This window comes from Xyrauchen texanus, chromosome 18 (assembly GCF_025860055.1).
Source record: "Xyrauchen texanus isolate HMW12.3.18 chromosome 18, RBS_HiC_50CHRs, whole genome shotgun sequence".
Classification (NCBI taxonomy): Eukaryota; Metazoa; Chordata; class Actinopteri; order Cypriniformes; family Catostomidae; genus Xyrauchen; species Xyrauchen texanus.
In genome coordinates, this window is record NC_068293.1 from 30003973 (window position 1) to 30030912 (window position 26940).

General features: G+C 38.7%; 1 protein-coding gene across 1 annotated transcript in view; it reads left to right on the top strand.

Moving 5' to 3' along the window:
- The window catches only part of LOC127658985 (inactive phospholipase C-like protein 1), a 103111-nt gene that overhangs the window by 55812 nt on the left and 20359 nt on the right, over nucleotides 1-26940 (top strand). The window contains exons 2-3 of the mRNA XM_052148579.1: nucleotides 19473-20081; nucleotides 24311-26008. Coding sequence (XP_052004539.1) covers nucleotides 19473-20081; nucleotides 24311-26008 — 2307 coding nt within the window. The remainder of the gene's footprint in view (nucleotides 1-19472; nucleotides 20082-24310; nucleotides 26009-26940) is intronic.

Here is a 26940-nt window from a genome sequence, read left to right on the forward strand (position 1 = left end):
ACTTAAAGTGCTGTTAGTGTGCTTTTTGTATAATGCACTTAATACATTGACACACAATTTTCAATTTTCAATTTAAAAGTACTTTATTGGCATGATTGTGATTATATACAATATTGCCAAAGCATTAATACACAAAACCGATAATGACAAGACAAATAATGATGATAAGATAGAATTAAAATAAGGTGGCAGGTAATGAATCAAATAAAATATAAAACTATAATAATATACACTATACAATATAAAATAAAATATGCATTTAACAGGACATTATGAACATAAGAGAATAAAAGTATTGTGAATGAAGTACATTGAGGCAGTGATTGGTTTCTGAGGGTGTGCAGCTCAAAAATGAATTTAGCTGCAACTGATGCATGATGGTCCTCCCCCAGTAACACTAGCATCTGATTGGTTTCTGCCGAACTGGAAAACTGTGGCATGAGGTTTGAGAGTTTGTGGAGTTATCTCTCTCTCAACTCTGTAAATTTCTCACAGTGAAGGAGAAAGTGTGTCTCTGTCTCGACCTCACCCATGTCACAGTGAGCCCAGACTCGTTCTTCCTTTGGAAGCCATGTTTGTCTGTGTCTGCCTTTTTCTATGGCCAGACTGTGATCACTGAGTCTGTATTTGGTGAGGATCCTTCTCTGGTTTGGATCTCTTACAGTGTACAGATATTCTGCCAGATTATTTGTTCAGTTTAGGGTCCGATAACATTCCAATTTGCTTTGGTTTTTACTTTCATTTTCCCAATGGTCCAAATATGAATTTTTGCTTTCTTTTATGATTTGGTTTATTCTGATCTGGTTTTGTTCAGCAGTGCTGGTCTGAAACTGGTGTTTGTTAGTTGTTAGTGGGTTTGTGAGTTTCAGAGCCAGCTGACAAAGGGGACTGGTTTTAGGTTTCAGCTCTTGGGTTTTAAGGGCTTCATGTTGCAGTGTGTTAGGGGAACTTGAATTTAGGTGTGTCCAAAATTTGAGGGATCGTTTTTCAATATGTATAATAAGGGGGTATCTGCCTAGTTCGGCCCGGCATGCATTCGTAGGTGTTCTTCTCTGAACTCGTAGAATGTTTCTACAGAATTCTGCATGCAGGGATTCTATGGGGTGTTTGTCCCATCTCGAGTAATCTGCCAAACAGAGTGGACCCCAAACCTCACATCCATACAGAGCAATAGGCATTATAATACTATCAAAGATCTTACACCAGATTGTTACAGTAATGTCAACTTGGGTACATTTGCACTTAATAGCATAGAATGCTCTTCTAGCTTTCTCTTTTAGTGCATTCACTGCCAGACCAAAACCCCCTGAAGCACAAATTTTTAGACCGATGTAGTCGTAGTGGCGGGTGTGTTCTTTTGCAGTGTTCCCCAGAGTTAATGTGTATCTGGTGTCCTGTAATCTGGCTTTTTTCAGGAAAATCATAATTTTAGTTTAGTCATCTGCATAGAGAAGAAATTTAACTTCAGAATGATTTAGAGTAAGACCGGGTGTTGCAGATTGTTCCAGTAGCACTGCTAACTCATTAATGTAAACGTTGAACAGAGTTGGACTCGAACTGCAGCCCTGTCTCACTCCTCGCCCTTGAGTGAAAAATTCTGTTCTTTTATTGCCAATTTTAACTGTGCACCTGTTGTCTGAATACATAGATTTGATAGTGTCGCACATTTTTCTCCCAATGCCGGATTGTAGAATTTTATAATATAGACCATCATCCCAAATGGAATCGAATGCTTTTTTAAATCAACAAAGCATGCATACATTTTGCCTTTGCTTTTTTGATGCACATGCTGGTTGACTATCGTGTGTAGTGTGTGAATGTGTTCGATGGTGTGGTGGTTTGGTAGGAATCCAATCTGATTCTTACTATAGACATTGTGCTTGTTAAGGAAGGCCTGTATCCGGGCATTCAGGATACAGCAGAAAGTCTTCCCCAGATTGCTGCTCACACAAATGCCTCGGTAGTTATTGGGGTCGAATTTGTCTCCGCTCTTATATAATGTGTGTATTAAGCCCATACTCCAGGTGTCAGGGAAATAGCCAGACAGCAGAACCAGATTGAAGAGTTTTAACAAGGCCTCCTGTAGTACTGCTAGACTGTGCTTCAGCATTTCTGTTCTAATGTTGTCTAAACCACATGCCTTTCTGTGTTTTAGTTTATTAAGTGCATCTGCCAATTCTTCTCTGCTAATCTGATGTCTAAAGGGTTTTGGTTATTTTTTATTGTAGATTCCAATTGACTGTGAGATTTTCTGGGGAGATTTCTTTGAATAGGTTTTTAAAATAGTCTTTCCATAATTCTCCATTTTATATGGCTATGTCCTGACTGTGTTGTTTATTCAGACTGTTCCATTTTTCCCAGAACTGATTATTATTAATTGACTCTCACCCTTTCTATCAACAGACCCCCCACTAAGCCTCTCTTGTCTGATTGCTTGTCCAAGGCCACCCTCACTATTCCTTCCTTCTCTCTCTCTCTCTCTCTCTCTCTCTCGTGAAGAGAAGGTTTTCTCTCCAGTCCTCTTCCTCCTTCCCTCTCTGTATCTCACTCCATGCTCTTTCATTACTTCATGACTGCCCTCTTCCCCCCAGAACTGTTTATTTCTGTGTTATTTTTTTTCCCTATGTTTACGCATAAGCAAAAGATCAGATATGGTGCCTGAAAGCTCTTCATCCCACAGGAGATTTTTTTCTTCCATTGGGGACAATTCTCTTTCATTAAATGACCTTTCTCTGTAACTTTCAAATTTTCTAGACCCACTCCATTACTTAATCTTCCATTTTATGTACCCTTGATGCACAACTTATTCTCGCTATCTCTTTTTCACTCTCCTTTATTTGTCTTTCTCTCATGTGTTTTTTTTTTAAGCTTTGGTATGATTATTTCATGTTAATTTAGTCCATTTTGCTTGAGAATGTGTGGTGTAATTTTTCATATTGGACAGGTGAAGTTTGGCAGGTTAGTTGGTTTGTTGGAATATTGGTTCATTTATCTAAACTATCTCTCAAGAAGACACCTTAGAAAAAGGAAGATAAATTAAATAGGCCAGAACCTTTAAAACAAGATAAAACATATGACCAAAGTTGTGATATCTACTGACGTTCTATTTGCAGATAAAGTATATATTGTTCATGTTGTATTGTTTTTGGAATTATTGGAGTACAGTTTCTGTTTATTGCTAAAAGGTATAAACATGTATAGCTTAATGGAGGCAATTTTTGCCATAATCTGAGAATGTTCCAAAAAGCATCTTTTGTGCTTGATGACAACACGTATAGGATTCACTCTTCTGAGGTTCTGGGAAATTAAATCTTTGAGGTACATGGTCCATATAAGGATTAAGTGCTCTATTTCATGTGGGCAACCACAATACACCTGAGTAGGTCACTTCACACCTCCACAAGTTCATACAGATGATTTTTTTTTATATAGCTGCTGTGGTTTGTTTGTGTTATGTTTTCTCTCTCCAGTGAAGCAGTGGGTGGTCTGGGTAGCTTTCAGAAATTACTAAAAAGAACTGAGAAAATCAGTTACATTTTAGACCGAAACAAACAAAAACAAAAAGAGAGAAATTTGAGAAAGACAAAGCATTAAAAAAGCATAGACAGCAGAGATCCCAAAGTTATATAACGTTTGATGGCTTTTATCTTTCTCTGTATTGGTTTAGCAATAAGCAGTTGTTATTAATACATGTTTTCAGAACAAGCAAGCAGGATCTAGTTTATAATAGGCATAGCTGTTTAGTAGATGCAAGCCAGGAGTGTGTCAGCTTACTCCCCTTAGTTGTTTTCCTCCATACTCTGCTCTGTTCCAAACATATGGTAGTAAGCTGCCCTGCTACCTGCTGCCTACATAAGAAGCTTCATTCTAACACCTTGTCTACACCAGACGCGAGTGGTGCATCACCCTAAAAACTTTGTTGTTTTCACTGTTTATGCCTGCCATCCACACTGGACTGTGTTTTCCTCCATTGAATGTGTGGATGTTGCCTGTGTCAGCATTCTAATATTTAATGTAACCTCATAAGTGACAGATTTAGAAGGCTTTACATTGGCAGCAACATAACATAGTCTCATGACAACTAGTAATAATTAGTTAGAGATGGCGAAACTGAGGATATTGTAAATTACTTGGTTTGTACAAAAAGCTATGACTAGACTAGGGGTGTAATGGTTAAAATTTCTCACGGTTTGGTTTGTATCATGGTTTAAGGATCACAGTTTTTGTACGGTTCGGTATTTACCATGTTCAGAAAAAAATAATTTTACTGCCAAATCCAAAGTAAGAAGACTCTATTTGGTAGCAAACAATTTGCCCTTAATAAAAACATTGTTTTACAGTAACCATATTAACTATGGTATTTGATGTAAAAACATAGTAACCACAAAATCATCATGTTACTGTCATATTTAAATGTATATAATGCATATATTTCTGCAAAGAAAACCATGGTGACAGCAGTATTGGTTTCTACAATATTACTATAGTAAAATTTAGTTAATTTTCTTTAGGGTCTTTTACTTAAAAAAACGTTTCTCTAATGACTTAATACTACATTTACATTTACGCATTTGGTAGACGCTTTTATCCAAAGTGCACTTTATCCAAAGTTGGATACTAATCACAGGGTTAGTGTTTCGAATTCTGGCCCACATGACTCCACATGCCGAAGTGTCCTTGTAAGCAAGACACCGAACCCCAAGTTGCTCCCAAAGGCAGGCTAGCGCCTTGCATTGCAGCTACTGTCATTGGTGTGTGAGTGTGTGCGTGTTAATGAGACACAGTGTAAAGCACTTTGTAGAACCGCTAATGTTAAAAGGCATTATATAAGTGCTGACCATTTACCATAAAATACAGCTCAAATATTCAATATTCGTAAGCTGTACATCACTAAAGAACGAACTTTGCTATTAAAATGGATATGAGGGATGTTTTGACGAGGCTTGAGTGTTTTAATCATACGAGGTAATCATGCATCTTCGTCAGTGGAGTAGGGAAACATATAGTTGGTAATGAACACCCCAATTAGCACTGAGTGCCTACCTAAAAATGAAAGGGAGTGTGTGCAGTTTCGGCTCATCTGCAGCTCTGTGTATGGTGCACGCTATCTTTCCCCAGTGATTTCTGTGTGATTACCAGTACACAGCACTCACTTTGAGCGATGTCTGCAAACAGTGCCTGTTTTGTAAAAGTTTTTTGAACATCGCTGTTGTTATTGGCTGCAAAAAGAAAATGTTTCCAGACAGGAGACCTGAATAACGCAGGGAGCTTCTCTGTCAGTGGCTCATTTTCTCCACTTGCAATTTTCAACTACACACAACGCTTGCGGAACAGTGATGTCATCAAGTTGACCCACGTGAAACACAGGTGGAGCATATCCATCTACATATCCATTCAGATGCATTTGTGCGTGTCTATTTGACGCTTTATTTTCTTTGCAAAACCTCGTGCTTCAGATGCGTCAATAACCTTAATGTGAACCGCGGTGCCAATGCTTACCGTACTTTGGGTGGCGAACTGTACGGTTAATTTTTTTTACTGAGAACCATTACACCCCTAGACTAGACCAACCAATAAACACCTTTTTCAGATCAATACAATACAGGCTTTACATTTTAGATAGTCTCCTATTTAACACCTCATTTTAAGAAAGGAAACATCTGAGAACTAATTTATTTATTTATTTACGCAATATAAATGACTGTAAATGCCAATAACCTGTAGTATATATATCCCTTATCTTGTTCAATGTTTGCTTGCTTCCATGGTAAAAAAAAAAGTTATTTTCCTATTAAAATCATGGTTTGGGTTAGGGGTTAACTTTTAAGTTTTATTAACATTGTTTGTTGGTTTGTTTATTTCTGTCTATGGGAGAAAAGGTTTTTGTACAATTTCTTATGATCTTATACTATTATTACAACTTGTCATAAGACTGCTTTGCAGCAACTTCTCAAATGCTTCAAATGATTTCGCAGTTGATTTTTGTTAGTTTGACTTTAGCATGTTGTTAAGCTAATGGTGTGATGGAATACAAAGGCTTATGACCCAGCAGGGTAAAAGTCACATTTTTGTTTTATTATCTCACTTACTACCTGTTTGTCACTATACACTGCAAAATATCCCTGACCGATGAGATCCTTGCATGCAATGTCTAAAGTTTGATTATGAGGTAATTTGGTCTTATTATATATGTAAATATAAATGTTACAAATGCATGTTGCTAATAAAAATCCTTTAAATGATCGCATTTATTCTGAGACAAAATCTGTATTTGTAATTTTCAGTTTTGTTCAAAGTGATTAAATCAAAAGTTTTTCAATAACTGTTTAATAAGTTAAAGAATAGAATTTGTCTCCTTCAACTGGAACTCAAATTCCAGCTCCTCCTGCGGCTCTGCCCGCTCCACCTCCGGATCCTCCTCCTGGAACTCAAATACCTGCTCCTGTGTCTTTGCCCGCTCCACCTCCGGATCTGCCTCCTGAGACTCAACTCCCTGAACCAACTGTGGCTCCGCCCCCTGGGTCTTTACCACCAACGGCTCTGCCCCTGACTCCCTGCTAGTTCCATCCTGGTGTTCTGATCCTCCGCTAGTTGCCTTCCTGGAACCACCTCCCAAACTGCCGGACCCCGTATCCTTCCTGGTGCCACATCCCAAACCATCTGACCCAGAGTTGGAATCCTTAAAAAGGTGGTGTGCTTTATATTCTAGGGCCACTTGTAGTAATAAAGCAACCTAATCGACCAACCAGACAAAATTGCTTGATGTTTTCGCCATCATCTTTGTTTGTATTCAACGCTCTGTGGAAGAATGCTTATGTGCGCAGGCGGGTAGTGTTTCTTTACAAAGTGACATTGCCAACTACTAGCCTGGCATGCATAATAGAGCGTTTTTAGACGTTTTTGCAGACCTGTGTGAATGGGGATCGTTTTGACAATGTTGCCGTCTGTATGCAAAACTTTTCTAAATGCAAAGGATAAACATTTCAGTTTTTAGTACATCGTTGTCAAGTTTTTAAATATGTTAAGTTTTCTGAAATAAAAGCAGTTGAAATTGAGGGGACGTTTCTTTTTTGCTGAGTTTAGCTCTGTGTTTAGATCCACACTCTCTTGTCTCGTCCTTCCCAGTAGTGTGACATCTATAAAACTCCTGGGGGCTTTTTGTGAGGGGCCTTTTACCCCAAGTGTGGGGGAAGAAGCTCCCTCAGCACTTTGTTTTTATTAAAATGTATATATAAAAAATCTTTAGTAATTATTTATTGTCACACAAATTATGTTGATCCATCAATATCTTGATGCTTTGTGGAAAAAGCACATTTGCCTTAAGAACAACAGGGCGTACCCTACTCTAATAAATCTATAACACACAATATGAGTGAAATAATCCTATTTTAACTGATTGTTTAGTTGCTAGTATTGAAGCAAATTTAAGTTTAATTATAATTATAATTTCTCTCGCTTTGTCCACCATTTTGGATAGATTGTTTTCACTTAACTCGTTGCAATACATTCCAGCATTGACTTCGTCCAAGGAGGACACATGTAATGCTCCCTTAGCATTTGGCAAAACGAGATATCTAAAAGGGAGCAATTAAGTTGCCTACTTTTCCATTTTGATTATTTGGGCCAGGAGCATGTCTATGATGCCTCAAAATTCTGCTGGCAGGTACTTGGTGTTGGAAACAAGCAAACATGCAAAAAAAAAAAAGAAAAAAATGGTATTATGTTCTAAAACAAGTATCGGGACATCCCTACTTCTCACTGTACATAACATTCACAGATCCAAGCATGTTATAAATACCAGCCAGAGTGATCCCATCTCAGTAGATTCTCCTTTGCACCTTCCTTGCTGCCTTGTTTGGAATGCTATGCTGTACCAGATCTCTTTACTTGTTCTGCTTCAAGGACATAATATATGAACTTTCAACAGAGTGAGGTTGCTTCCAGCAAAGCATTTCATTTTTTGCACATTTGGTGTTGCCAATAATAGGGGGAAGAAAAACAAATTAAACAGGAAGTAGGTGTTACCACATTCTATTGAGTTGAGTGTCAGTGGATTGAATAAACAGCCTTGCAGTTAAATGTGCACAATGTTGTAGTTCATGGTTGTTTATGACAGATTCTCTTTTACAAGTAAATGGCTAACAAGTTCTCTTTTGAAACACTTTAGAACAGTTGTTCTTAATTGGTGGGCTGCAACCCTGGGTCACAGTTCTGCTCTGACAGGGTTGGAGACAGCAGGGGAAAATAATGTTAAATTCAAAGTATGAAATGCAACTTTATTGTTGTTCGTAGGTAGGAGAGCAAAATATTATTACAACGTTGACATTTAAAAGCCAATGTCCAATCATACTCTGCTGTATTTTGGCATGCATTCAACTGTCATTGGTAGAAGGAGCCCATCAAAATAAGCAGGTGCCAACATGGACAGATTGTGTAACAAGCCCACATCCTTGAAAACAGTAGAAAAACTACACTAGGTGAAAGAAAATATGTCCCAGACTACAATAAATATAGATAACATGTGGCTCTGTTTTAGGTTGCCACTTAATGTCCAATGGAAAAGCTGGGTCCTTAAATTAAACAACCACTTAAGTTGAAAACCACTGATTTAGTACACATTTATGACGTATAATATTGCAATATTGATTTTTTTCCTCTTGTACATCTACACAACAAGCGTAAATTTCCTTCCATGGCTGGATCAGTTCTCCAGGCATGGCCTAACCTCCTCCCCCATGTCTGCTGTAATTAACGCAAGGGATTGGTACAAGCTTTGCTAATTAACAGCTTGGAACAGCTCCTAAGGGTTTAAGATGCCCACAGCACTGCTGCTTAGTCGCTGAGCACAGCCTCTTAACTGCATCCCAACAAAAAAAAATCCTTGTCCTTGACTGTGTTATTATCATTAACAAACTAATTTGAAAACCCTTTCCTTAACTGAAATTAAAATGAAAACCAACATAATTGGAAAAACTGAATTGAAAAATATTTCTTCCAAAACGAATGAAAATAAAACAAATTATAAAACATTTCAGTTATTCAGTTAGTTTTGATTCATGGTAAATTTAGGCTATAATGTGATACTTTTACAACCAACCATCGTTAAACATGAAAATGCCACTAGATGTTTGGCCATAATAATGCATTGAAACGACTTGTTGCAACTGAAAGGATAAATTCTAAATAAATAAACAAAACAACATAATTTTTATTACTCAGGTCCTTGGGCCTGTCTGACTGTTTAAATAGCAGCTGCTACTAGCTTTCCATGCCTAATCTTGAATAAACAGCAGCCCAGGTGATTGCAAATTTATCCTGTAAGGCATTTTCTTGAAAGATTATGCAACAGAAAATGCAGTTACTGCTTTCGGGGTGTAGTTGTATGTCCTTCACCATGAGTTGCTAGGCAGCAGACATACAGTATAGTCCAATAGTGTTCTCATTGTACCGCTAAACATTTGAAATGTAACTGTTGTATATAATTGTTCAAATCTCTCCCATCTGAAGCATCCAATTATTTTAATTTTTTATTATTATTATTTTATTTGAGGTCTTTCTATGATGTGTACCTTAACGTGTGCCAGGCATTCGATTATTCAAATTTCCCACTTGTCTCTCTAAATCAGTGGTGATGATTAGTAAAAGATGCATGAAAATGTATGCTCTACTCAGTGTCTGTTACCATATAGGCTGTGTGAATCCAGAGAACTGTCCTGAAGAGTTTTCCCTCTTCTGTCTTACTGCATGGAAAACTGCTCTGATGTACTGACATTTTATACAGCATGGGTCTTTACAGTATGGCATGGGTCTTTACAGTATGGCATTATTTGATATATGGATCTTTTATTTACTGACACAGCTCTACTATGGGATCAAAAGTCTTGCAGTCATGGATCCAAAAGTAAGTGTGAATCAGAATAAGCGTGAATCAAAAAATAAAAAGCGCAGATCAAAATAATTAGCGCAGCTCTAAATATAACAAGCATGAATCAACAATATATAAAGGCATCAGAATTGCAAAAACATTTTGTATGCTTATGCTGTATTTTTCATTGCTTTTGTTTCCAAGTTCTATGCTTGCAAACATGCAGTTTGGTAAAGAATTCGCAAACAACCTGGAAACAAAAGCAAAGAAAAATGCAGCATAAGTGTACAAAAAAATTAAAATATGAGCAAAATTGTCTGAGCGCACAAAAAAACAGTAATATAACCAAGGAAAACATGATTTTGTTTGCAATTCTGATGACTTTCCTTGAATTTTTCTGTTGTTGTATTTTGCAGCATATTTTAAATGTGTTTATATATTTTTGATTCATGCTTGTTATTTCTTTGATCTGCGCTAATTATTTTGATCAGCGCTTATTATTTTGATCTGCTCATTTTATTTATTTTTGTGCTTATAATTTATTTATCTGTGTTTATTATTTTTGGATTCACGCTTATTACTTTTGGATCCATGGTCGCAAAACATTTGACGGGATTTTGATCCAATACTATACTGAGACTCCCATGTGAAACAGATTTTAAATCAACAGATTTGGCCTATAATAATGGCCACACTATTCTGTCTAGATATTAAAAAACTAAGGTTTAGCAAATTATTTGCTGGACTTCCCTTTCTCTCTTCAATCTATGGGATGCTGAACGCTGAGGACTTTTTAGGAAATGAATAATGCCTGAAAAACACTCTCTTGGCAGGGTAATCAGACGTTGGAGTGAGTGGTGTATCTGGGCTTTCTCTTCTCTGTAAGAGCAGCTTTGAAGACTGCCTCAGGCTTGATTGTTTTTAGAATGGAACCTTGTGGTGTAGGCTGAAATCTGTGTAGGCTGTGAAAAACTGTGATAAGAGGAGCCTGATTGTGGAAACGACCGACAATTACTTCAAGTGCTGCACACCCGATCGTGCAAGACCAGCCAGGCTTCACAATCATGGCTGTAAATGTGAACTGCTTTTCCCTACTACCAGAGCTGTTTTTAATGTGCTAGCAATGAACTCGTCTGACTGATAGATAATAAAATAAAACATTTTGTACAATAAAAAATTGGAAAAGACCATTTCTAAATTTGATTGTTTTTAACTAGATATTGTGAGGCCAAAAGGGCAGTTATGGTCCAATATTTCTACCAAGTTTTGTTTAGTCATAATTACACCCACAAAATGCATAAATATCTATGACATATTATATAAGTAGATCAGATTATCATCGTGCATCTGTGTAGTAAGCAATACAACTTTATTTTTTTATTTTTTATTTTTTCTCTCTCCCCTTTTCTCCCCAATTTGGCATGGGCACTCCATGTCCTCGTGGTGGTGTAGTTGCCTCTGAGACCGTCAATCCGTGCATCTTATCATGTGGCTTGTTGAACACGTTACCACAGATACATAGTGGATGTGGAGGCTCACGCTATTCTCAGCGGCATCCACACACAGCTCGCCACGTGCCCCACCGAGAGCGAGAACCACACATTATAGTGACCACAAGGAGGTTACACCATGTGACTTTTACTCTCCCTTGCAACCGAGTCAATTTGGTTGCTCAGGAGACCTAACTGGGGTCACTCAGCACGCCCTGGATTCAAATTCATGACTCCAGGTGTGGTATTCAGCGTCTTTACTTGCTGAGCTACCCAGGCCCCCAAACCTTTTTATTACTATTATTTATTATTCCAGGATAGACAGATATAACATAATGTTCATTGAAGATAATTACATAAAAGCCTGATTTAAGTTTTATGATACATGTTTAATTATAAATCAGTTTACAAGTAATGAATCAGGGCACTGGAATCTCCATAGCTGTCAGGTGATATTAGGCAGGAGCTTTTCAAATTGTACAGGAATCTCCTTTACAATTTGCAATACTTAATTTCTTACTATTAATAAGTACAGTAACAACTGGATTATTTAGTTGGATGAGGACTATTGCCATTGACAATGCCCTTAATGCATCAAAACCATTTATGATCATAATGCACCTTTCCTACCATCCTCCATATTTGCCTAGCTTTTTGCTCTTGGGAAGAACAGATGTTTCATAATCTCTCTTTTGCTGTACTCTTATTTGCTTTGACAACACGTTTCATCCATCAAGCTGTTTATAGACAAGCTCAATGTCAGGAGATCAGTACTGCCTCACATTTAGGCTCATCATAATTCTATTTTGGCCCAAACATCAACATTTTCAATTAGTTGGATGTTAGGATTGACGGCCTCTAAATTAGTTGTTGGTTAATCCACGTGCGTTACCCTCTAACCCTGGTATGTCACTGGCTCCCCATCCGGCACGGATTACCTCTTGGATCTTATAGGGTGGGAGCTAGGTAATCTACTGCTTTCTCAGAGCTGGGATCATTAGCTGGATTGGAGTGTTGTTCCATGGCTTGTTTGGAGTGAGAGTGGTGTATTTTTGAGTATAATTATTTCCATGGAACACAGGATTTTAGTCACCATTCACTTTCATTACAAAAGATGCAATGAAAGTGAATTGTAACTGTAATAGGCTGTCATTCTGCCAAACATTTCTATTATTTTTCTACAGAAGAAAAAGTAATTTGTTTTTGAAAATATATACATTTTTGAAAAACTTTTTAAACATGTCTACAGGAACAATTCCCTGCAATTTCCATGTGAAATGAACAGAAGAAGCACTACAACAACTGTGTGTTTTATTCACTTTCACTCAAATCATGAATGTATAGCTGATAATGACTTTAGAAATACTTGTTTTTTCTCTCTATTACTCAGACCCTGCTATTTTATGGTATTGACACACTTTTTACACTAACACATCTTTTGAAAACAGTTAATTTTAATGCTTGTATTACATATACACTTATTCCAGAACAAGTAGTTTGCACGGTAGCTCACCTGATAGAGTGTTGAACTTAGTCGTAGGACTGCGGTTCAAGTCTAGCCATTAACTCAAACAGGCACATGACACAACAAAGTCGTAGAAGCGGCACGAAATGAGGTGGTTGCTTCAGAAAATTCGATTTTTCATATCGCTTCTGCATTTTTAAATATTAATGGTTAGGTTTAGGCATTCATTTGGTAAGGATGTCTTTTTAAATGTCTCATTTATAGTTTAAAACATTAGTAGTTTGTTTCAGGCAAAGTTTTAAGTTAGGGAGGTATGTTTTAAAAACATCAATCTAAAATTCACCTTAAAACCTCATCTGAATATGACACCATTTTACTAGCTTTTGGCGCCCTCAGCCGGACATTTCACTGGAAAGTAGCCAAAATTTCATGTTCCCGTACATTTCATGAGATCAGACTGTATGAAGTTCAGTATGAAGTTCACACCAGTTTCCTAACAGATTGACATCCATTAGAGTAAAGATTATATAGAACAAATTGCAGTATATATATTGTTTTCATTTGAAACTCACCAAACATCTTTTTGTCAAATGTTCTACTTGAAAAGTATGTTTGTGCTATCTTTCTTTAAAATAAATGCCACTTGGTTTGATATTCAGCTATATACAGGGTTTCCGCGGGTCTTAATAAGGTCTTAAAAAGTCTTAATTCTCCCTCCCGCTTAAAAAGGTCTTAAATCGGAGCAACAAGTCTTTAATTCATAAAGTCATGCTGTTAAATATTGTATGAGGGACAGTTTTCGCGTTGCGTTTAAGTAGGGTGACCAGACATCCCGTTTTGAAGAGGTGTGTCCCAGTGTCCCGACAATTCTGTAAACATTGTAATTATGTCCTGGTTTCTGCTGGTAGGCTCACTGATTTTTCTTTATGTACTCATTTTCCTTCTCGCTATTGTCTTAGGTATAATTTGCAGAGAAGAGAAGCAATTTCGAAGCGCTGCACGTTGATTTGACGATACTTTCATTCTAGTCTTATTGCAAATCTGCTGAAATGTATCTGGATGTTCAGATGTTGGGGCTGTATTTTTTATTTTTGGTCATTTGATAATTACACATGCAATATGACATCATATGGATAGGATAGGCTACATGGAATTTGTACATTTTAAAAAAAGCTTAAATGTGGTTAAATCGTGAAAAAAACCAAAATCTAAAATATACAAACTATATAGCCTACACAGTTAAGTACAGAAGTTTGCATAAGCCTTTTGATTTTATAATTTTCCACACCCCTTTCAGAATGTATACAAATAGCCTATAAGAGATTATATTTTGTATGTAGTTCTGCCCTTTAAAAGCTACATATCACAAAATGTACTCTTATTTACACAAATCATACACTTCAAAAGTTTGTACCTCTTGGTTCTTCTTATATTGCCTTCTTGTAGCATCAATAATTGTTTGCACCTTTTGTAATAGTTGTGTATTTGTCCCTCAATTGTCAAAATCTGGACCTCATATATAGCCACTGTTGGGAAGAACTCAGATGTGCAGAAGATGCAGAGAATCCAAATAAATTTACTGTAGTTGGGTTTTTTCTTAGGAAAAGTGGACATTTTCACTGCTTAGTACAAAGCAGGGATTCATAAACAATTATTACACAACAGTCATTGATCATCGAGAAAGCAACAGACCATATTAGACACCAAGGGAATGTAAACTTTTTAAGAGTTAAGAATGTGTGTAAATTCAGTTCTATCGGGAAGACACACAGGCTTGAGTGAAGTTTGAGATGCCATTTATTTGATAGATGTAAAACGGGAGGTGATGTCTCTCTCTTTGGCGTAGGCCCCGTCCAGCAGTCTGAGGTTGTTGTACCCGGAACCGTCATGTCCTGCCGGAGATAGGAGGCAGGGGCGAGGAGCCTACCCCCCCTGCGGGACAGGGCTCAACTGGTGGTGGTGGGGAGGTGGAGGTTGCAGTGTTAGCACACCGAAACAGCAATGTGATAGATTGTGAGCGGACTTATAAAGCATTGGCTTACGTGCGATTGGCTAGGAGTTACCCAACTAATGATGTGATGATGTGCACCTGCTGGTCTTCCCGCTAGAACTACACTCCACTTCCATTTACTATTTTGTCATGTGGAAGATATGTGAGGATGTGCTGTCAAATAGCTTTTTCGGGGCAGTACTAAATAAAAACAAAATGCACACACACACACACACACACACACACACACACACACACACACACACACACACACACACACACACACACAATGATTCCTTAAATTTTCTTTAGTTGGTATTAAAAGGTTTTAAATATGTCTTAAATGTAGCTTCATAATGCAGAAACCCTGTATATAATGAAAAAAACAAAAACCCTATATGTGTGACTTAAGTGTCTAAAAAAATGTCAACACATTCTGAATATTGGAAAGGCATTAGAGAAGACTGATGTCATTTGGGTTAGTTGGCCAAATCACTGATGAGTTTGTATAAAATGCCCCTTTAAGGGCAGGGATTGGACACTTATTAAAACTAGTCAGTGTTGGTAGGAAAGGAAAAAGGCCATGAGTTACATTCTCTTACCCGCCACCAGTGCCCAGCTTTTACGCATTTTAGTCCTTATTATATTTTCCCTTGTCACTCTTCATTTTCTGCTCTTCTTTCCAGATGCGCCTTTCTCCTTTGTCCTCTGTTTCTCAATCCCTCCAGCCTCCAATTATTACCTCTTTCACTCTAGTGCGTGTGCTTTCCTTCTCTTCTCATTTTCCTCCTCCTACTTCTCTTGAATAAGTGGAGATAGGGGCATGTCTAAATTGAACTACACTTCATCCCCCACACCGACCCACCCCACTGTGTCTGATATTTTGTTATCCTTCTCAGATTGATGGAGAGAAAAGGCTTATAATATCGCTGTAATGTAATTATATTATATGGGGGATAGGTATGTATTTTACCCAATTTCTACTTCCATTTCCCCAGCAAAATACTACAATTCTGTTTTTTGCCTCTCTTTATGAGGTGTCATGCCCTTTCCTTCATATTCCTCAGATTTCCCTCTCATACACATTTGCAATCCTTTCCATCATGTCATGCCTCCCTGGCAAACCCTCCATTCTTTGGCTGGAGAAAGAGAAAATACATCTATATTTCAAAAACAAAACAAAGCGAAATGAAGTGTGCCTTGGGGGATTAAGTCTGATAGATGCCTTTTAGGCCACAATGATACATTAAAAGCTTTGCAGACTTGTCGTCATGGTTTCCTAGAGAAGACTGATGGGTAGGTGACATGGGTGGATGGACAGATGAGCGACCTGTTTTTTCCGCTACTCTCTCTGGATGCTCTTGGGAGTCCAGGCGCTAATGCTGCATTTTAGCCTTGCATGGTCACGCCTGCTAACCTGCAGTCTCTCTGTCTCTGCTCTCGGCCTGGCTCACCCTTATTGTCTCTGTTCCGCTATCACCACAGTCTGCCTGAACACCTGCTGACCTGGATTCACAGCAGCAGGCTGTTGGCTAATCAGGCTGGTCCTGATCTAAGTGCGGCAGCTTTGAGGAATGGTGTCCGCTAGCTGCATAAAAAGGCAGACAAACTAAGACAAATGAACATGTCAGAGTGTTCACTGGCTGCACACTGTACTCTCTGACCTGACCAGTCCACTGCCTCTTTGGTGTGAAAAGAAGAACTCTGATTTGTGGTGTTTTATTAAAGCCCTAGTTTTGTCTGTGCTCTCTTTGACATGCAGTAAATAGGATGTGGAGCTATGCATTCACTGTATTTAACTTCATTAATATGATTTTTACTTGATCTTAAGAAAATTGAATATAGGATTGTCACGATTATGAAATTTGGCTGATGATTAATTTTCAGACAAATAATTGTGATTATGATTGATTGATCCCTAAAATAGGGATATATGACTTCCAAATACTTGCATTATATATTTACACTGCTGTTTTTGGAACCCAACCATCCTGATTAGCTATTACATTGCATTGCATTGCATTGCATTGCATTATGCAATAGTAAAATATTTCTGTTTTAAATTCTTCTCTGACATTATTTTAATGCTCTCTGATTAAACTGATTAATTTTGTAATTACATTTTTTGTGCCTATTTTATCATGCACCAAGACAAAATCATATTTGTGAAAACGTAGTTACGCACCAAAGTTTAATACTTACTGTTAGGGGTATTTTCAAATCCCTAACCAAGTAGCAAAGGAGATAAAAGTTTCATGTTTCCACTGGCTTATATGTTCTAATGTCTAGAATTGAATACACAACCAAGTCTCCTAAAGGAAACACATTATGTCATTGCAGTAGTTAGAATGTATAATCTGGGATTTCCAGGCCAAGCTATTTGGCGCTAATCACTCTGACTCTCATTACAGAGACACAGAGAATCTGCATGCAGAAGCTAATTAACTCCAGATGTGAAAATGGGCTTAATGCAAGCAAGAAAATACTGTGTGCCTTAGCGAGCATCAATGTTATTATTGCTCATATTTAGGGTCAGGCAAGGTGACAGATTTTCCTTCATTCAGCTACTGCTTTTGTCAGTTTATTAGGAATTGTATTAGCATATCATCTATCTGAACATTTTGGGATGTGTTCGCCCAAAATGAAAATCCTGTCTTCATTTACTAATGCTCATGTTGTTCCAAACCCACATGACTCTCTGTGGAACACAAAATGACATATTTGCCAGAATGTCTTTTATTGCTCTGTCCCTGGTCACCATTCATATCTTGAGAAGCAGTCAATCTTGAATATTTCCTAGGCACATCTTTTACATTATGGTGACCAAACTCCTAAGCTTGCTTGGTAATAAGTAATTTAGAATACAGCATAATATTTGGACATGGACATCAGTAATTGCAAAATGAAAAATGAATGGCATAGAAAAGAAGAGAAAACAGAGAGATGCTACATATGTTTTAGGCAGCTCAGACAATGTCCGTGCACAGTCCAGTACGGTTGTTCAGAGATTGGCAGTGATGTAATGCAGGATATGGTTGGTTTATTCTGTAAAGGGGAGAGGAAGGGACCCACAGTTCAGTGCCATTAGATGACATAAAGCTCAATCAATTTTCCAACTGTGTTTGGATCTAATCCTACAGACATGCTTGAACACAAAGAGCTATTTGTGATCAAAGAGATAAAGCATTTCAGGCTTTAGAGATTTAAATCAACATTTTTGGATGCTAAAGTACTGTTCCATATCCCATCTTGTTATGCAGACATAACTATAAGTAAGCTGTTTGTAGGTTGATTTACCAAAAAGTGTAAGCAAACTAGCTCTTGCACTTTCAAAATATTTCTCTGTCTGATTGACAATCCCGACCAGCACGACATAGCAACACTGGGCCTCATTCATGAAACACAAGCAGAATTTTTTTTTGTTGATCATAAAGCTGTTGTGACGTAAATTCTCGGATTCATTAAAGTTTTTTAATTCATTAAGTGTTTGTTGGTATGGACAAAATGTACACCTGCTTTCTCAACCACTTGTAAATCATATGTAAGACATCCAAATGTTTAGTGTTCTTTCAGACAAACTAAATATTTTTTTACTAAATATTAAATGAGTAAAATTAACCCTAAAAACATCATATAAATTTGTAAAAAAAAAAAAGGAAAGCATTTATTTTTTAATAAAAATTTTTTTTTTTTCAAAATAGTTTATTCCCAACTCTTGGAAATTGATTATTCCCAACAATTCCCCAAAAATAAATGTTTTTTTCCAGCATAAATGGCATTTTCAAAAAAAAAACAAAAAAAAAAGGAAAAAATTAATACCCTCTAATGTGATTGGTTTGACTGTTTCTTGTTTTGATATGAGTGCAATCATTTAGGTTTCACTAATAAAGTATAGGCATTAATAAATCGCATTTAGCTGATAATGTATGGTCAGTGTTAATGCTGTTAAACCTCTAATTAAGCACATATTGCGAGCAGTTGCATTCACAATACAATGGGAAAAAATGGAAAAAGCCTTGCATACTGTCATTTAGCTTGCACATTAGAATCTATTACATTCACATTAAAACAAATTAGAACATTAGATGGCTGCCAGAATATGCAATAATAGTACGTTCCCCACTTTCTTTTAAAAATAAATATTTTGTGATTTGAATGCACTTCATTTTAAAACAGTTTCATTACTGTTACGCAAATTCCCTATTCGCATTTACTAGTGCATCTGATGCCTTACAGGGCATTTTCAGGGATGTGGATTGTGATAATTGTGAATGAATGTGCACACTGAAAGTTTAGAATTCACTGACAAACATACGTGTAACCAACAAATCTGGGGTGTACTCGGCGTTTGTGAATCTGGAGGGAAGTTTTTGTGAAGGTCCAATTTATGTGCAAATTACTCATATTTATGAAAGTATATTTACGAAAGGTGCACTGACTTGGACAATAGTGTGAGTTTTAGGCTGGACTGTATGTTTGCCTTCCAAAGGCAGACGGGGAGATTGTTTGGGAAACCTGTTTGAGAATAAGGAGTATTTTTGCAATTCTGTTCAGTGATGCTAGTGGCTCAGAAATTTGACAGTTAAGCTTAAAGGATCAATAGTGGCTCTGAGCTATTCATTTATTCATATGGTTCTCAATAATTTCTTCTGTCTTTTCAAGGACCCCTCAGTGGCCAAGGTCAGTGGTGGGCGGAAGAAAATGGTCTCCTTCAGCAGTATGCCATCAGAAAAGAAGGTGAGCAGTGCGGCAGATTGCCTTGCCTTCATGCAGGGTGGCTGCGAGCTAAAGAAAGTGCGACCCAACTCTCGTATCTACTCGCGATTCTACACTCTGGACCCTGAACTGGCCTATCTTTGTTGGGAACCCTCCAAAAAGGATGCAGACCGAGCCAAACTTGACATCTCCACCATTCGTGAGGTCCGGATTGGAAAAAGCACAGAGACCTTCCTCCATAACGGCCCATCGGATCAACTGGCTGAAGAAGCAGCATTCTCCATCATTCATGGTGATGAGTACCAGTCCCTGGACCTAGTCGCTCTATCTGCTGATGTGGCCAACATCTGGGTGACAGGGTTGCGATACCTGTTGTCCCACCCTGGTGTCATTGGGGGTGGAAGTGGAGATGAGGGGAGTGTTGGAAGCAAGGTGAGGCAGAATTGGTTGGCGACTGAGTTTGCGCTGGTTGATGAGGATGGACATGGAATCGTTTCCGAAGACACAGCAGTGGCCACCATCTGCAAACTCTGCCCTGGCATTAAGGAAGCAAAGGTAAGAAATGTTCTTTTAATTCACTTTATCAACCACAAAATCTTGTGCTTTCATGAGTAAATGGCACTTCAAGAGCTCGGTAGACTTTGCCCCATGATTTTTTTTTTGTAAAGCACTAGTGGCACAAATCCCATGTTTTTTTTTATTGTGAGAACTATTAGATATGTTAGCGAATCTATTATTGATATTAAAATTAATGCAACACGAAACTAATCTAGTAGGGGTATGCAGAGAAGCCATTATCTGTATCTGTATTTGGATAGAACCGGATGTGGGCATGGCTTAAATTCTGAAGTTTTTTATTTATATAACTTTTTACATTTATTGTGTCTTTCAATTAAGTATACATTTCAATAATGTCATAATTTCATAAGGTTCACAATTTAGTCATACTGGCTTCACAGACTCATCATTTCATTGTAATTTTGGATATGCTTTTTAAAATTTTCGCTTTATCTTTGTACTTCTTGGATAGTCAGTCAAGCAAATATATACTATTTTATTCTGATGAATTCGTTATTCATTTTGATTCGTTGTTGTGCCTTTCCGAATAAGGCATTCGACTTTGGGCACATAGTAACTCATTTTAAATACGTCAAATGTCTCTAATCCTGTCCCACCTCATAGGTCTTTAGATTCTTGACTTATCCAACAATTAAAATCATATATCATAAATTTGATATAATCTGTTAAAATTATGTTCAATTTACTGTAGTAAAAATTATAATTTTATATATTAACCAATTTTACCTACCAAAAATGCAATGTTTAGCTGTGTCCCACATTTTTCACTCCATGATACCATAGGATTCCCCCCCAATTACACAAAATGTTACATTCCTTAAAATTGTGCAAACCAAGAATGGACATTATTTGGATCCTTTCAACAGCATGACAGGAAGACAATATAATTTTGTTTTCTCAGTGTTTATAAATATTGTTGTGGTGATTGCAGTCATTATGCTCAGTCTATACAGTAACTCTGTTACCCAACATATTGTAAGAAACATTGGCTCTTATAGTATTTAGTTTGACCTTCTGTGTTTGACAGCCAACATTTTCTGAAGGTTAAACACCCCTTTCTCGTATCTATGACAAGAGGAAAAAATAACTTATTTTGTACTCTATTCGTAGAAAGTGCCAAACGTGTTCATATATATATACAACACATTTCTGATTACCCAAAATGTAAGGGAACAGAAAAACACTGGAGCAGTTTTTATGTAGGACCTATAAAATAAGCAATCATTACAATCACTACAGTCCTAGAGCAGTGGGAGATAAAATAAACAAGACCTATAATGAAAACAAAGCCAATTTGATAGGTTCAGAAATTGGACAACTATTCCAGAGCTCGTCTCTCTGCATCACTACTCAGCCTGACTTGTTTACCAACCCTGCTGAGGCAAACAGCTATTGCGGGGTTTGGTATCTGCAGCTGGGACAGTCAAAGTGGCTTTATGCATGCATGTTTGTATGTGGATTGGACAGCTGGGTACAGGAGGAGGACAGACAGGAGCCACAGGGCCAAGATTCAAGTCTTTGTGACAGCGGGTGTGAGGCATCTGCTTCATGTGTCTAGCGAGACAAGCAAAGGCAAAAAGGGCAAGCAAACAAGGCAGACTGTATAGGCATGACTCACCTTGCTCCTGGCTGTTTTCCAATCGTAAAAAATGCAAGACTTAATCTAGGCCCGGTGAAGTGCTGCCATATCTGTGTTTGTATGAATGTGAAATTTTCCTCTCAAGATTCAATTCACTCACCGCTGCAAGCTGTTAGTGATTTTGTTTCTGGTCTTGCTAATTGTATTTCAAAGTTATATTCAAAGAGCAAATTCAACCCCCAGCATTTCTTGTTGATGGAAATAAACCTGAAAGAGTGATTAAAATACAACAAAAATAGATACAATGTTTACATACTTATAGTTGATTGCAGAATTCTTAAGGCTTGGTCAACAATAACCACCTGTCTCCTGACAGTATTTTATGATGTGATTTGTCACTGAGCAGATGCTCTCTTTTCCCAAGAAGCTTATTACAGAGGTATTCCCCCTTGAGCAGCCTGGTCACAGGTCATGGTTTAACCATTCCTAACAATGGGTTAAAGACCCTGTGAAATCTAAAGTTTTGCTGCTTTTTGTCCATATCTATCAGGTTTAAGGCCATCTATATGCTAGTATACTTTGAAACATTGACAAAATTCATTTTCAGAAGATATAAGCATTTAAAATCTGCAGTCCTTCCAGTTAAAAAGACCCAGAAAAATGTATGACTCACAATGTTCTGCATTAATTGTACTGCATTGACCAATCAAATGCTTTGTAGAATGAGAACATCCCAAACCCCCTCAATATGATAAGCATGTCTGGCTGTGTTCTAATTGACACTGATCTTGACTTCACAAGGCACTTAGAAGGGTGCTGTAGGGCCTTGCCCCACTCAAAATGGCAGCGGAGACAGCATGGCCCTTTGTTCTATGATCAAAGGCGAGACATAGAACTCTGTTTCCCAGAGTCCTTCACAGTTCCACAGCTGGATGTGAAGTCCCGCCCATGGACCCAGCCTCAAACGTCATTGGTGAAAATCGGCCTATGACCGACGACGTCATTTTGTCAACAAAACCGGCAAATAGTGGTGAGTTCAGTCTCTCTGCATACAGCTGCACAAGCCTGCGGTTTAAAGAGACGCGTATCTACACATACAAAGGAATTTCCCTCCTCCTGGACAAAGAGAGACCACGTTTTTCTAACCTCACCATTTGGCCATGGTAGAGTAAGATTAACTTAGCTTTGTTCTAGTCGTGTAGTATACTTATTACAATCGGTTCATTTAATTTTCACTGTGAGACAACAGTGAATTTATTTAGAAAATGGAAAAGGTGACCAGCTTCCCTTCTCAATCATTTTCTATCAATAATGACTACCTCCTGCATTTCTCTCCATCACTGGCCCCGAGAAATAACGCAGAGACGCGTTTTTTCGCTGACGAGCGTAAGACAATGGACAGAATCCAGATTGTTTTCTCCTGACCGCTTAACGCAACAGGAATTCAAACGGACAACCCTGCTGAAATCACACAGGATTTCACAAGTAAGGCTTGATATCTGGGCAGATTTAGGTTAGAAACTGTGACTTTTCTTATAAAATTCTTATAAAACTAAATTGATTCCAATTGTATGTTTAACTACGATCGCTGATTGCTGTTTTGATTGATTGATCTGAACTAACGATTCAATCGAATTTTATGAGCCTTGATCAGTCACTTACTATCATTTTTCTCTTGTCAGAGAGTGGTGCCCCAAGGATAGAATTTAATGAGTTAAATTCTATTATTTAATTTAATTATTAATTAATAAATATTAGTTATTGGTTATATCTGATAGTAAAACTTATCTAAACAACCAGTGCACCCTACAATGCACAATCCATGTTGTAATGTCTTTCCAAACAGATTTTCCAATTAGAATGGCTTACATTTTTTTTGTTTTAAATGACCGTTATCACTTTTCAGCCATCTGAAGCACTCAAAGTAGAGGGTAATTGTCTTTGAAGGGAACAGGGCATAGGGATGATCACTGCTGAATATGACGTGCCAAAGTTGGGACTGGATGTGAGGAAACTCACTGGAGTTTCTTCATATGTTTAATGCAGCTGTTTTTCTGAGGATTCTTGGGATGTACAGCCAAGTGAGCATTCTTTATTCTTTATGTTTAGTGTATCATGATTTAAAACATGGATATATTTAAATGTTTTACTCACTTGTTTTTCATTAATCTGCATTGATGTGCACAACGGCTCAAGCCTCATCGTTAGCAAATACAGAGTATGTTTGTAGCCTAGTTTTGTGGAAACAGATCAGTTTGGTCCTCAAGTCAGTGGAAAAGTGTTCAGACTTCGGCAGATTGCTTCCCTTGCTGCACACCGGCTCTGGCATGAGAAGCAGCAGGTGTGTGTGTGTGTGTTGCTTTGCCAGGGGCTGTGATGTAAACTAAAGCCTATTGGCTGTTTTTAAAAAAGGCACGGGCAGTTCGTCAAGTCCCACCCCAACTTCATGTTTCAGAAGGAAATACAGGCTTAAGAAATGCGCATTTTTCAAGGCACTTCAGGGGGACTTTAAACCTAAGGTTTGGGTTACTACCCATTGCATTAACCATAAAAAGCTTACACTCGAATGTGTTCTAAAAATTGTAAATACCTACACTCCTCTTCTCTTTTGTGTTATTTTGCTTAGGTGCAGTTGCGCTTTAAAGAGATTCAGAGAAGCAAAGAGAAGCTAACTTCTCATGTGACATTGGAGGAGTTCCAGGAGGCCTACTGCGAGTTGTGCACAAGACCCGATGTCTATTTCCTGTTAGTGCAACTCTCTAAAGACCGAGAGTGCCTTGATGCCCAGGACCTGCGTCTTTTCCTGGAGACTGAGCAGGGCCTGTCCTTGGCCACCACTGAAGGCTGCTTAGAGCTCCTTCGGCGTTTTGAGCCCTCTGCTGCTGGACGTGAGCGAGGTCTACTGGGCTTGGATGGCTTCACACGTTACCTACAGTCCACTGAGTGCCAGTTGTTAGACCCGGAGCACCAGAACGTGTGCCAGGACATGAAGTTGCCCCTGTCTCATTACTATATCAGTGCCTCCTACCGCTCTTACCTGCTGGATGATCAAGTGCATGGCCGGACTGATCTGGGGGGGCTCATTCGAGCCCTGCAGGCTGGCAGTCGGTGTCTAGAGCTTGGAGTTACCGATGGGCAAGAAGGGGAGCCACTATTGGGTGTAGACCATGGTACAGATGGAAAGAATCAACATCATCATCACCACCACCATCATCACCACCATCATGGTTGTGTTACCCTACGCAGTGCCCTGGAAGTGGTCAACAAGTATGCTTTTCTCACCTCCCAGTATCCTCTACTGCTGTATCTGTGCCAGCTTTGCTCGCCTTCCCAGCAGCGTACTCTTGCACAACACCTCAAGAAGGTATTTGGACAGAAGCTCTATACCCCTGACTCTCTGCCTGTAAGTCATGGAGGTCGAGCCACCACTCTGCCCTCTCCAGAGCAACTGAAGGGTAGGGTACTTCTTGTTGGAAAGAAGCTGCCTCCAGAAGAGGACGGCTCTGAAGGAGAGGTGTCCGAGGAGGATGAAGAGATAGGTGGTGGTGGTCCTCTGGCTGGCCGAAGGATGACCATCCCTGGGGAGGAAGAGCTGGGTGTAGTCCTCGTTGTCCCCCCACCTCCACAACCAAGACGTCTCCGCTTGTGCCGCGAATTGTCCGATCTGGTTGCGGTCGCTCGTACTGGAAGTCGCAGCTTTTATGCTCACCGGGCAAGTACTCAGCAATCCCAGCAGCATTCTCCCCCCTCCACTCCCTCTACACCAGGCACGCCAATGCTTCTAGACCCCCCATACTGGACCCTGTGCTCTCTTGGGGAAGGGGAAGCAGGCCGGCTGGCTAGCGAATGCCCCGAAGAACTGGTGAGCTTCACCAAGCGCAGTCTTACCCGTGTGCGCCCCAGTTCAGTAAGGCTAGACTCTAGCAACCCAAACCCACAGGGATACTGGAAAGGAGGTGTGCAACTGGTGGCGCTCAACCAGCAGACTCCAGGTGCCATGATAGACTTGAGTCGTGGTCGGTTTTTGCAGAATGGTGGGTGTGGGTACGTTCTGCGTCCAACAGTCATGCGAGAGGAGGTTTCCTACTTCAGTGCCCAGTCGCAAGGCTGTGTGCCTGGCGTACCACCGCAAATACTCAGGGTGAAGGTCATCAGTGCCCATAGCCTACCCAAACCACAGGGCTCTGGTGCCAAAGGTGAGGTCATTGACCCTTATGTGGTGCTGGAGCTGCATGGTGTACCAGCAGACTGTGCTGAGCAGAGAACTCGCACCGCTGCCCAGAACCAGGATGACCCGCTGTTTGATGAGACCTTTGAGTTCCAGGTAAGAGAGCGAGACTGCCACATCATGAATACTAATCTGTTTTATGCAAACAGTGGCCCCTTAAAGTATTTGGACTAACATCAATTCTGAGCCATTTTTTTAATTACTCGGGGTTATGGTTTCTGGGTCATTTAATAGGTGTATGTAGTCAGTTCCCCTCAAGATTACACCGGTTTCCTCACAGAATTACCACAGGTGTAATTCAACACATTAACATATTCCACTATGTTTGACAATTAGAAAGTGTCTAAATACTTAATACTCATAATTTTGAATGATACATCTACTCTTATATCATTTGAAACCTTACAAACTTCTATTTTTTAAATGTTTTGCTGTGCTTATGCTATCTTTAAAAAAAGACACTTGGTTTGATATTTAGTTTTATAATGACAATTTTTAAGTGTGCCCTACGTGTCCAAATACTTTTTGGGGTCACTGTATAGAGTGTGATTTTGTAAGAACTTAAGACACAGATTTAAGATTATCTAAGTTGAGACCGAGGACATGAGACCTTGCCCCATGGTTTTCAACTATGTGTTTGATGGTGTGGTCTGTGATGTGCAAGGTTATTCTGATATACTCTGTGTGTCTTGTGTATTAGTCTTGTGTATTAGTCTTGAGTCCTGATTTCAAAGAGCGCAACATAACCGCTAAAGGCTAATTCTGCTCTTAGCTAGACAGAAGCTTTGAATTTTTTACATTTGTTTTGAATTGTTTGAAAGTTTTTTTTTCAAGAGGTAAAAACAAACATGACAACATGTAGGCTTGCTCACTATATGAATAAGGCATACTATAAACTTAACACGTTAACTCTCACTGGCTGTTAATTTGCCTTCAATTCACTGCATCCATTAGCCATTACTGAGCTGGCAACTATAACTTACATGTCATATACATGTAACACACTTATATAGAGTACTGCTGACCAG